At 47.3% G+C, this 13,236-nt stretch overlaps 1 protein-coding gene across 1 annotated transcript in view; it reads left to right on the top strand.

Moving 5' to 3' along the window:
- Positions 1-744: 744 nt before the first annotated feature.
- The window catches only part of LOC119390050 (nitric oxide synthase-like protein), a 369,982-nt gene continuing 357,490 nt past the window's right edge, over positions 745-13,236 (top strand). The window contains exon 1 of the mRNA XM_037657575.2: positions 745-1,774. Within this exon, the coding sequence (XP_037513503.1) occupies positions 1,638-1,774 (137 nt within the window). The 5' untranslated portion in view covers positions 745-1,637. The remainder of the gene's footprint in view (positions 1,775-13,236) is intronic.

Raw genomic sequence — 13,236 nt, 5'->3', positions numbered from 1 at the left:
TGACCAGCAGCGTTCGATGAAATATGACTACATTTGACGAAAAGTCCCGTCTATAGAGACATCATGCCACCATCTCCGTCGTTACGCCGGCACCGTTAGGTCATACATCTATATTTCTAATAGCACTCACGGCTTCCCCATCGAGCGTGCCTCCCATTTTCGTTTTCTCTGCCATCTCATTAAATACTGCGACTCAAATTGGATGGACCTGATGGGGATTGTTCTGCTGTTTACCCACGTAACGGGTCTCTCCAACGTTGCAACACACATCGTAAACACCAGGTCGCGCAACCTGTTGGCGCCGCGCTCGCTGATAGGGACGTATACATGCAGAGTGGAATGAAAGGCCTCTCTCTCTTCTTCGTTGCCAGAAGAGCGGTAAGAAGACCAAGGTCCCGGTCGGCCTTGACTCATGGCCGCGAGCTGGACGCCCCGCCAGCGTCGTGGCTTAGGGGGGAATTAAAGAGAAAGCGAGAGTCCGGGTGGCCGGGAAACGCAACCGGTCGGCGCAGGCACGACACGCACAGCACGTGTGTTTTGCCGCACGGAAGGCCAGACCGACCCGGAATGTCAGTAGAGGAGGCCGTGTCGCAAGCGTCTTGCCAACACCGATAGTCTATGCACCAGATCTTCGAGTGCATACGCAGTGTGTGATCGTGAGTACCGGCGTGTCCTCTGAGCCATCCGTCCTTGCTGGCTGCAACTGGACAGACCAGACGCCCTCGGTGTGTCTCGGTATAGCGATCTCGCTTATTGGTCCGGTGTATAAATAATCGTTCTTCCGCAAAACATCGCCGCTCGGATAAGTGTACCTTTCTTGAGCAGTGTAGGAGGTTCGCGTGTTCTGCCGGTGCGGCCGCCTTTCTGTGTCTTCTGGCCTTATACGCACCTCGCGGTGCACGGAGATTGGTTGATTGGGGTTCTACTTCCTCGGGCTACGCTTCGGCGCATAGTCACCTGCGCTTGGATTACGCCCAACAGAGCTCTCCTCGACAACTTGTCAGCGATGTCCCCCATCGGAACGACTGGTTTTCGTAAGAGAAACGCCCCCTTGTGAAACGTGGTTGGACTTCCGGCGAAGTGTCATCCGCGAGGACTGCGTAGTGGGCACTAAGCTCTTCTTACCTGGTCCCAAGGTGGTTTGTTTGTTTTTGTTTGTCGGAGCGTCTGAGGTGTTGACATCAACAAACGTTATTTCATTGTCGCCGCCATCGCTTGATGAACCTCCGCTTCGACTAGACGAACTCCGTCTAACGCAACGGCCAGATCTTGCTGGATTGCATTCGGTGGTTACGCCAAGGCGCTGTAAGAAGGCGGATCAACGTTGACGTCGTGAGTGGTGTATACCTGTGAATGGTGCGTTCCAAGCAGAATCAGTTGTGTTTTTCCAGGCGTAGAGGGAGGCGGATTAAGATTGCTAAAAAAAACCTTCAGCGTCGGCCACCTGCTTCCTTTAGGTTCGCGTGATCTTCAGCACCTCTACAGTTTAGCGACTGCTGCCTGACGCCACCTAGCACACGGCAGAAACCTACGTGCGCCTGTGGACATCGGGCTCTCGGCCTCAACGTCAACCGTGGTTGGTTATTCAAGCAGAGCGATTCGATAACGCCGTAGCAGCGGCAAAAACGACGTGAGCAATGGGGGAAGTGATAACACCCAGCGCTGGGAAGGATGCGGTCGACTGCTCCTGCCCTGCGATGGAGGGCCCTCCGTCGGTCCAGCCATCGGTGCAACCTCCCAGAAAAGATAGCGCCCCTCGCAGCGACGCAGAAAGGTCAGAGCACTCAGCATTTATTTTTGGTTTCTATCAAGCGAACGCGCTCAATCGTATCTATAGAGGATAAACCATATTTGTACACGTTCGATGTTGTTGCCGCGGGAAAGTGGTGAAGATCGGATGGAAGCAAACTTTCACGAGAACCCGGCAATAGCTGTCTATATGACTTTCTTGTTTGTTTCGTATGCGTGTATAAGGGTGCAGTGTTCAGCAGCAAGGTATCGCTCAGAATTTAGTTATGGCACAGTTCGCGCGTGGCAGTATAAATTTGAGGGCTGCAGGTGAATTCGCAAGCTAGGATGGCTGTGTATTCGTGTCTGGAATCCCTTTGACTGCGAGAAAGAACTGTCACCTTATCGAAATGGCGTACGCAAAAGAAAAGTAATGATAACGTGTGCCTGTGGTAATGGTGTCAAGAAATAACATACTGAAAGGTAACTCTGACTTGAACGTAAAACTTGTCCAACGCATTTTGATCGTTTTATTGGTATGACGCCTCCCTTTATGGCTTGGGAGCCAAAATTGCGCGGTATATGCACATCACTCCTTGGCGGCCATTCGCGCACATGCACGTTCTAAAACGAAGACGGATGTCCGCGAGGAAAATACAGGCGCGAAAACCTTGATGCTGGTGCAGTGTGGTCAACACGTTCACTTGGCAACTGCGACTGGACGTCAACCACGTTTCTGGTTCCTTTTTGTTTCTTTTTTTTTCTTTTCTTTTTTTGCGCCACAGACACGACCACCGGAACAAATTTCTTGGCTATCGTTGCTGCGTTGACAGGTTTCTTACGCGGTCTTCAATGCGGTGCACTTTTGTAGTTTACTTTTTTGTTTGCGTATGTGCCACCTCCTATTTTCCGCTACACTAGTCTCCATATCTGCGAACTCATAGCTATTCATAACTGCGGGTAATATTACTTGAAGAGTGGCAACTGAAATAAGAGTGAGTGAGTGAGTGAGTGAGTGAGTGAGTGAGTGAGTGAGTGAGTGAGTGAGTGAGTGAGTGAGTGAGTGAGTGAGTGAGTGAGTGAGTGAGTGAGTGAGTGAGTGAGTGAGTGAGTGAGTGAGTGAGTGAGTGAGTGAGTGAGTGAGTGAGTGAGTGAGTGAGTGAGTGAGTGAGTGAGTGAGTGAGTGAGTGAGTGAGTGAGTGAGTGAGTGAGTGAGTGAGTGAGTGAGTGAGTGTTCGGGGGGGGGTGTTGGTGGCTAGGACGTGGGAGGCAAGGAATGAACATGAACGCAGTATTAAACATGAGACCCTCTACCCCAAGGAAAGAAAATGAGTAATGTCATGAAACGGTCGCGTTCAGACTATCGATATTAACAGCGACTCTAAACTTCTTCTCACCAAACCGCAATTTTTATCTTTGCTACAACCTTCACGAAACACCCTCAAATCATGTACTGTTTTATGTCGGTCTCACCAGTTTGATCGCGCAGTGCACAGCAGGGAGATATTCATTGTATACTACTATCTCGTTCTTGGCGAAGCGCCAACAGTGAGCGCCAAGAAATTGCGCGAAATACGGCTTTCAGGCAACCTTCTGTCCGCAAAGCGCGCATAGCCGATTAATGAGGCACGATCGCGGGGCGCGTGACGACGCTTACAACACCCAGAATGAATCCAACTCGATTGGGATCTCCGCCAGAAAGAACATCGTGGGAGTACAGGTTGTTTACGAGACGACCGAAGTTGAGCATACCAAACAACTTTCAGTGGTTCTCGCTTAGTTTATTATCCTTCGAATATAAGTACGTGCGGTAAAGGTCAGAGGTTCACAGATGCGCACGTACGCATAACTATAGACACAATGCAAACACGTCTGAGCATGTGTAACTGTTGCACTTGGTGAAATCAGCGGAAAGAAGTTGGGAAACTTGAGGTCACTATGTGTTCAAAGATGCACATCGAGGGCTTCGCAATACTTAACGTCTGATGCTTGAGAGGAGGAGTATGAATCCAGCGAGGATAGTAGAATGCGGTACGTTAAGTTGTCACAGGTCACCGAAACGAGACGAGTTAAATGATGCCCGTCCAAAGGGCCACAAAGGCCGCAGAGGAGCTGGTGTTTGCGTATATTTCGTAAAAAAAAAATAAGTGACAGTTGCCGCAGTAATTTGTCAGAGCACGCGAAATTGCGAACTTAAGAGCTGTTATTCTTTACGCAATATACAGAAATGCCACGCCAGTCTGCTATAATATGCTAAAGCTAGTACAACTTTGAGGTAATTTTTTTACACAATGCGTTATATTGCAATGTCTAGGTACCACGCAGACAAGGCGGCTATTATCTGAAGAAGAAGACTAGGTGATGACACCCAGTGTAATAAACTTACCTTACCCAAAATAACTGCTGCATTGACCGATTTTTAAATGATACTTTGCGATAAAGAAAGCGCTGAAGTATATAGTTAAACGCGGGACGTGAAATTTAGTCCATGCACGCCGCTGGTTATCATGCGCCTATTTATTTATGGTTTATCTGATGGATTATCAGTGTCTAATGGTAACGGCAAATAATCACGAGCGCCTTATTGCGTGATCGTGTTGAGCCCGATGCCTTACAGGGTCCTCTGTGCTTCATTGAGCTTTGGGCGAAAACTTACTCTAACGGTTCACTTAGGGTGGTCATTTCGCTCGGCTTATTGCACTTGCTACAATGTATATGGTGATATTACTTTTCAATTTCACCTTTTTTTAATATTCTTTCTGTCGCGTTGGTTCACTGACCAGAAGCCCATATGGGTTTATATATATGGGTTTATATACACAACATTTGGATTTGCTTTTATCAACCTGCTCCAAAAATCAGTGGCTGTAGAAACACGTGACTTCCACACAGTTAACTGCTAAACATTAGAGCCCACTTATAGAAGGTTTTAAAGGGAGTGTTGCCTCCTTTGTAAAAAAAATTGTGCATCATGGTTTCATCCTATACCATCGCGTGCGGGCGAATGTTCAAACACACATCTTGCGAGCTTGCCTGCGTTGCGTTTACAGTTCGTACGCGAGTGACGAACTGTACGCTTGAGAATCTCTACGTAACAAGCAACGAAGAAACCCGAAGAAAAAGAAAACCGCTTCACACACTGAAAGTATATGGGTTTATATGTGGAAACTTCTTAGTGCGAGTCAATCTTTCGTGATCAAAGAGAGACCACATAACCACGTCGGAGATCAACTCCACCGCGCTGAGAAGACCGTTGAGGTAAAATGCGAAGCTATCTGAAGGACCGAGTCATTCACAGGGACAGGCAGCAGGGGTTTGATTTCCCGCGCTCCATGCCTATGGCGAAACTTCCCTGATTAAACGCTCCCAGCGCGGGGACTCCTTGTAATAAGCGTTAGGCTCAGATTAATCCAGGGGCAGCCCCATTCGTATAGTTGTAGCTCATCGTTGTTGCCATCATCCGTGGGGCAACACGCTCAGCACTATGCGACGTACGAGCACATAAAAGTAAAACGAATCGTCGAAGTTCCAGAGCTTTCAATACCAGGTGAAGACCATACGTATACAATGTTTGCTCTCCACTGGAATGCGCATAACGTTGATCGGTGCCCGTAGCCGCGTACCTCGACACAGTTCATCGATTCTAGGGGAACCCAGTCGCTCCATCTACATCGAGCTCAGTCTCGTTCTTGCTCTCTTATTGCGATAAACATGGAACTCCTGTATGTAATCCAACGTCTCGTCTCGCTGTCTCACGTTTGCTCGGCGGTCTGCTTCAAATAAACGTCCAGCTGCATCCCAACTCCGGTAGGGGAGTAAGCAATAAAGCAAAAAAAAAAAAGAACGTTTTGAAGCCTGCCTTTTGTCGATATTTGCTCAGCGTGCTTGGAAAGTTACTTGAGTTCTCCTGAGTCTCTTTGACCTCCATTACGGTGCTTATTGCACCGTGATGTACTCGTATATGTCCTACTAGTACGGTGATTACGCACACTGAAAGCGAGCGACTTGATTATTTGCTTGACGTGTTTCTTGTCCGCAGATCGTGTAAACATGTGTCAGAATTGCATCCGCATAAAAAAACAAAGAAAAAAAATGAGATTGGGATATAATAATATCTGGGGTTTAACATCCCAAAACCACCATATGATTATGAGAGACGCCGTAGAGGAGGGCTCCGGAAATTTCGACCACCTGGGGTTCTTTAACGTGCACCTAAATCTAAGTACACGGGCCTCAAACATTTTCGCCTCCATCGAAAATGAAATGAGATTGGGAGTATGTGGTACTACACCTATACACCGATAACTGCGGTACCTAAGCAATAACTGTGCTTGTGCAAGGTGTGCTTGTAATTTGAACTGTGCTTGTAATTCGAATTGTACCTGTTCGATATACCCATGTGCGTCCGTGGCAAAGCTTGAACACACAGTTCTTGGTGACTTTGGTTTCATGATGTGCGTTTTTTTTATCCTCCCATGTGGCATCATGGGATTGGGCGACAGTTTTCGTTGTTTTCCAGAAGAACTAAAAACCAAGCTACAGTATTCTGCGCAGACATTGCTCACTAATCGCCATGAAGGTATACCCTCGATTGGCCAGAGTTTCATTGAACTGGATATATAAGCCAGCATAAAAGCAGGTGACAACGGTAGATTCAGTGTGGGATTTACAACCACGGGGAAAAAAACGCTTCCTTTGTGTTAAGCATTGCCACATGTTTGTGCTATCGTTCAGGCCATTAAAATGTAATTATGCCTTAGTGAACGGGGTTTCATACAGTTTGGCATCTTTATCGCGTTATGGTAACCTCTGCTTAAACCTAGAATCTCGCGATAATGAATCACCAACGTGTCCAAGTTCCCACCTTGCTAAGTAATTACGAGGCGTCTGCTATACATCATGCTTTGAAATGCCATTTGTCACTGCGCATCTGTGCCCGTGCGCAGTTGAGCGTTCTTTTCTCGTAGCTGCGCATTCGCAGCTCGTTGCGCGAGATTTGTTCGGTTTTACAACACCGGTCGTTTATCTTCGCTGTTTGGCGAGACGTGTGCAATGAGGCATTCCCACAGTCCACCACTGCAGCACACGCGTGCCGGTCGCAGTGTTATATATATTTTTTTCTTATACGGTGTCATAGCGTTGTACGCGCTGCGCTGCCCAGACTAATTTGTCGCGGGTCGCTTTTGAAATCCGCGGCCACCGTTGACAAGGCGGCGCTATCGCTTTATTTAGCTTCGTGTATACACGACACGGGCCATCCTCTTATACGCGCACGGGGGTTCGCCACACGACGCAAAACCCCTGAGCACACGCACACACACGCACAGCGGACGGACGCGCCGCAGCGCGCGACGTTTCTCCACGCCGCCTGCAGCGGTTCGCCTTCTCATATGACGGCCGCGATCCATCAGCGTCCGCAAAAGCCCACGCCGAGAAACGTCGCACGCTATCGTGCTCGGGGCATGTATGCGAACAGCGCGACAAACATGCTGCAGCTCGCGCTGCAGTGAGTGAGTACGGCTAGGGCACGATACGTATAAGTCTAAGCTGGTCCTCCGCGGGACAAACTCTTATTGTTGTGAACCGACAGTGTACTGCGCTTCTGAGAAACGCCTGCTCTACAACCGACCCGGTTGGCTCACCCTGCCTTTCGAGACGACAGCTGACAAAGCGTCCACTTCTTTTATATATACCCGCGTGCAAACACAAAAGAGGATGCTTGCGCGTGCATGTCCTTTGCAATGAAGTGGGCAGGGGTTTGTCTACAGACGCAGCGAAGGGGATTGCGACGCGACGCCGCACTCTTTTTTCATGCATATACGCGAACAGTAATTCACTCCCTCGCTCCGGCGTGTCACAAAACACCGCTTCAAAAAATATTATTAAAAATAACGAAATGCAGGAAAAAAGAAAACGAATTCTAAGAAGCGGTGAAGGATAACCATTTCTTTAAAGTAGCGCATCTTCCTGACGCATACTTTCGAGATCGTGTTGTAATCATTGATGGATTGGATGATATCCCTCGCGATAACAGCCTGCACAGCGACGAGAACACAAACCGTGGTCTCAGTAGCTCGTCGAAACTTCGAGCGCCTCGAAAAAGCATTAAAAAGAACGGGCTCTTAGTTTTTGTTTTAAAAACTGGCTGACGATTCGCCGTCGGTAGACTATGCAAAACGTCAGTATCCTTGCCTAATTTATTCTTGTAAATATTTTTTTAGCGGTTGACTAAATTACACATTCATATAGCCAGTCTGCTTTAATTTTGTTTTTATCTCAAGTTACGGCAACATTCGGGAGATGCTTTCAGACACCCTTTTAAACGCAACCGATCCGGTGGCGGCGTAGACATAGATCAGTGAACTTACCGTAGCGCAACTGTTTACGTGAACTGTTTGTACATTTACTTTTACAGCGAAACTACATACGGCTATGTTCTGGCGAATTGCGTCCGCGGACAAAAGTCGCGTAGAGCAAACATTTTCGGCGTACCGATTAATACGACTAATCCGGCGCTCTTGCGTCGAGAAAATGGACATGGCGTAAAAGTACACATAAAAGCTGTATGATTTCGCCGGTATGGCAGAATGACATGAACAATATTGCCTCTAAGACAAGACCGCATTCATAGCAAACGAACGTTGTGCCATTTTTTTTTACTTTCGAAGCCACGGGGTTTCTTAATTACTCAGGATTTCATTTATAGAGACTGCCGTTGAGAAGATAATATGCGTCTTGTGCAAAAGAAACACCGGGATCTTGGAGTGTACGTCTCCTTATTAGCTCAATATAGTCAATAATGATAATACATAAGTTCACTATATAGCAATATTCATTACACCAGACCCATCACAGTCACAGCTTCGCTGGCTTCCATCTTCAGGGTAGTGGAAGGGCTCCGAATTTTTGACAATATCTTATAAAACATCATTTTTCGCTGCATGCCATAGAGAAAAAGTCTAGCGAATGTTGCTGTGTTTACCTCAACATCTTCAGAGCAACTCATGCACAACAACAAAACTGAATGAAATAAGGAAACGCTTCTCAGTTTCGAGCTTATATCTAAGCATCATCAGCCGTGCGAATTCGCCTCCGCCTTATCTCATTGTTTACCATCCGAAAAGTGAGGCGGTGAGGCACGCCATCACCATGAACTGCGATTGTTCCTAGAGTCGCTGATTATCGTTCGTCTTATGCCGTATTAAGGGATAGCGCGGCTATTGTTCTCGGGTTATAATCCTCTGCGATCGCTGGCTGCGCAGGCGACCTAACATGTTTAAACTCTGTTTAGGTGCAAGCCGCGGTGGCGCCCGTAAAACCATAACGGCTTTAGTTGGGGCAGGTTTACAGCCAAGAGAGCCTCTGTGCGCTTGAAAGAGCCTGCTTCCTGGCTTCGGTGTGTGTGTAAGGATGCGCCTGCAAAATAAAAAAAAAAAAACATCTCAATAGAGCTACTATAGAGAACACAATATCAAGAATGAGGGAAAGATATGAAGCTCAGTAATTATGACTGATACTGGTTGGCTACCCTGCAACATTGTTGGACAAGATAACGGAAAAGCAAATAAATACTTATTATGCCTAAGGGCAGACTTTCGAACAAAAAAAAAAAACAGAATGACGAGGACAAAAGGCTTGTACCTTGTACTACAACCCCATTAGCGAGACACACACAACCTTCCACTGAGAGACCAGAAGAGGGCATGGCGTCCGACTTGCCAGGAGCGGCAGGATGCCGTAACTGCATTGCTGTGCTATTGTGATTCCACCCTGACTTACTGATTGTTTGAAGTCAAGCGCTGAACAAATTAATTAGCCTACGACAGCGGGAATAGAATACTCGAATATGTGTTATTTTGGCTTTGTTATGATCACTTGTTGTATCAATAGATATGGTGGTGTTTTTCCAAAAACGTTGTCATCTTCAAGGCAGCCTTGAAGAAGACAAGGCCACACGTCGAAACATTGGCTTTAGCGACCCCCCCCCCCCCCGTTCAAGGGTTTTTCATTTTCTCGAATGCGCACTTCGATCGGCTGTCGAACCGGAAATAGCTGAAGCAAAACGAGATTTCATCTCCACAGCCTTGCTATAAATAGCGTCCCCATTCACCTGTTCTCACATTTAAAATAGCGCATTACGCGAATTCAGGAAGCGTACTCTTCGCTCTTGATTTTAAGTATGGACCCCCGGTTTATCGTACTCGGAAACATCTTTTGTTCTTTCTTTGGCTCCCGCCGTGTGTGAGAGCTTTCAGCGACATGCTAATGCCGTTACACCGGACACCAGGCACGCGACGTGCTCAGGGTACAGAGGAGATAAAAAGCAAGAGTTCCACCGGTGCCGAAAAGCGCGCGGCCGTAAGGTGAAATCACGCGAAGTACGGGAGAGATCAATGGATCGATCAATGTTCGTGTAGGCCGGGCCGATATACGGCTGCGGACAGGCGAGCTCTGGTCGGTCGTTGATACCTCCGGCGTCGGCCCCGTTTTTCAGCTTGTGCTGCTGATGTGACAGCTCAGGTTTAAAGAGAGTAGACACGGGCCGGGTTTCCCCTCCTTGCCTGAGTGCCCTCTTAAAACCCACTCTCCCTTTTCACCCCCTCGCCTTAACTTTCCTCTTCATCGACATGACAAGCGAGATGTTACTTAGGGGAGGATCGCTGGCGGAAGGCTGAGTGCCCATTAGGTAGGGGCGTGTGTTTTACGAAGAGGCGGTCGTCGGATCGCCCGTGCGTCGCTCGTTAATACCCGATCCTTTACCCAGTGTCGCCACGCTGTGCATTACGTTCGGCGAGGATCCGTTTAATCCTGTCACATTAAAGAAGTGGGCTTAGGCGAATGCGGTTGCGTGCTTGCGGCTTCGTTTGCTCTGACTAAATATGGGGCCTGGTCTAGGCAGACCTTAATGGTGGGAGAAGAAAACAGAGAGAAAAAGAGGAAGTAAAGGAAACGTTGGGTGTTATTAGAGTTGGCTGATGGTACTCAGTGATGGCAAAACGTAATGTTCATCACAAGTGTATTTGTCACCATTCGGGTAGTCTTAGGTGGATTAAGAAGAGGGAATAGATGCGACGCTGTACGAATAAGGCATAGCATGAAGGGTATGCGTTATCGGGGGCAACTCGAAGCAAGGTTGTCCTTATTCGCCTCGCGCGTAAAAGCGCACATCCTGTTTCAATTTTAATTCTTACCTACGGATCCTGGACGCTTTCTAAAGAGGCTCTCCTACGGGCATAGATAATGTAGCATGGTGAGGCACTTACTAATTCTAATTAGTTGTTTCTAGGAACGGCTAATACGCCGATGTGCGGCCTGGTGGATATTAAAGAAATGTCGGACACCTGTTGCGCGTTTCCCTTAAATGCGACGTAGTGCGAGTGACGCGTTAGACTACGTAAAACGCCCACTGGACTGTCGCACTTTTTCTAGGACTTCAGTAGAAGAATTCTTTTCAGCACGCACACGCACACGCAAAAAGATGATAAAACCGAGGAAATGTATTAAGGGCGAGCCTATGCAGAAAGTGCGGTCTTTCTCGCTTCCTCCAAAGAAAACTGACTCCATGTTCTTGGACTAATTTAGTGGCAGAGCTCCCGCAGTTTATTGTTTTGGTTTGCTGGAAACACAAAGCCCAGCGTCACAATGTAACCGCATATCCCATAGAACTTGTTGTGTATACTACTGTGAAGTCGCACTACTTCTTTTCTTCACTCGAGCGGGCTTTTTTGGGTCGTTGTCTGGCTTACGTCACAAATTGCCTAGCAGGTTACACTAGGTCACTGTCCAGACATCGCTCTCATTTCCCTTCGCTCAAAATTGGTATATTTTTCTTACCACGGTTCGTTATTTTTTTTTCCCTTTATCTTTTTCTAGTTTGTTGATCCATTTCACTTCAGGTGAATTCAGGTGAATTTGTAACGTCGCTTGAAGCACTGTATTTATCATTTCAATGCCGGCGAAGCGAGACGTCCGGGCTACTCACGCCGAGCGGCAACGTTTGCGAGAATACGTAAAAACAAATACTGGTGAAAGCGATACAGAAAAAAAAAAACAAACTAGCAGCTGACGAGCGGCCCAGAATGAGGTTTTTGAGCGTTAACTGAGTAAATCGGGAACTGCTACCGCAGTTATTACTGCGTATCTTTTCTTTTTTCTTTTTATTTCTTCTTGCGCTTTTACGGGCTTACGATGCAGCGCTGGACTCGTGAGGTGCACTTTTAATAAAGCAATGGTGGCGTTTTCGGAGCTTTAGGCTATGCAACGCGAGCGATAACCGAGACAAAATCTCGCCACATAACACGACAATACAAGAAGAACGAGTGAATCGACTCGTAAAATAAATTACACGTCCTAACATCACTGCCTTGCACGAGACTAATTATTAAAATAATTGCCTGCACGAAGCCACGGAAAACGGACGGTGAGGTTGTTCCCAGTCCATTTTCGTGTATAGCGAATTTTGCTCGCGGGTTATATAAGATGGAATTGGAATCAAGAATAAGAAAAAAGCAAAAAAGATAGACAAAAATTTCTTGCGGTCAGTTCTCACGCAATCGCCATTTCACAGCTCCGCGCTAGAAGCACAGCTGTGACGGCTCTTTTTGGGAAGGAGAAACGGTCTGTTTAGGAAAATGTTAAAACGAAATCCAGCCAATATCAGCGATATATATATATATATATATATATATATATATATATGTGTGTGTGTGTGTGTGTGTGTGTGTGTGTGTGTGTGTGTGTGTGTGTAGAATTCGGCTTTTTTTCAAATATGTCGCGAAAAACGAAAACAAAAATAAGCACGTGAGAAGTCTCTGTATGTCAGAGAGGCTTTTATGTACCCCGGCAACTTTAACGGGCACTGTACATACTGCCCGGCCTCTGCTAACACCCTGTACCACATGGTATGGGGATGTCGCAACAACCCAAGTATCCCGCCCATAGACGAACAACGTGGACGAAAATCCGGAAGAGCAGTGGGAGGCGCTGCTGACGTCCGCGAACCCTGAGGACCAGCTCCGGTTGGTGGACAGGGCTCGAGCGTCAGCTGCAAGCCATGGCTACCTGGAATGAGGAAGTCACCCACCTCTGGGCGAAGAGCACGCGCGCCTGGTCCCTCAATAAAGTTTAATTCTCTCTCTCTCTCTCTCTTGCGAAAAAAAAAAGTTAGAACACTGCGTTAAGGATACCCAAACTAGAAAGAGGTTGTGAGCAGCTGGGATCGTTACGGCACCTGTCGGACAAGATCTCAACCACGCACTTATTTCTACGTAGCCTCTGAGATTCGCTCCGGCAGCGCGCGAGGCACAACGTTAACCCAAGGAACACACCAGGGCAAACGAACGCCGACGTGCGAATGCCACGACCAGACACATAAAGGATTAGTATCACCTCCCGTTTCTTTCTCTTACATCCAGCTTCGGTTAACAATAATTTACGCTCCATGCTGCACGTAGACATGATAGCCATTATTAGACAAAGCCAAAGCAGTATTAGCCAAAGCTAATACGA

Source organism: Rhipicephalus sanguineus, chromosome 4, assembly GCF_013339695.2.
Source record: "Rhipicephalus sanguineus isolate Rsan-2018 chromosome 4, BIME_Rsan_1.4, whole genome shotgun sequence".
In the NCBI taxonomy this organism is placed as follows: domain Eukaryota; kingdom Metazoa; phylum Arthropoda; class Arachnida; order Ixodida; family Ixodidae; genus Rhipicephalus; species Rhipicephalus sanguineus.
Note: the sequence above shows the minus strand (reverse complement) of the source record. Positions and strands in the feature narration are given on the sequence as shown.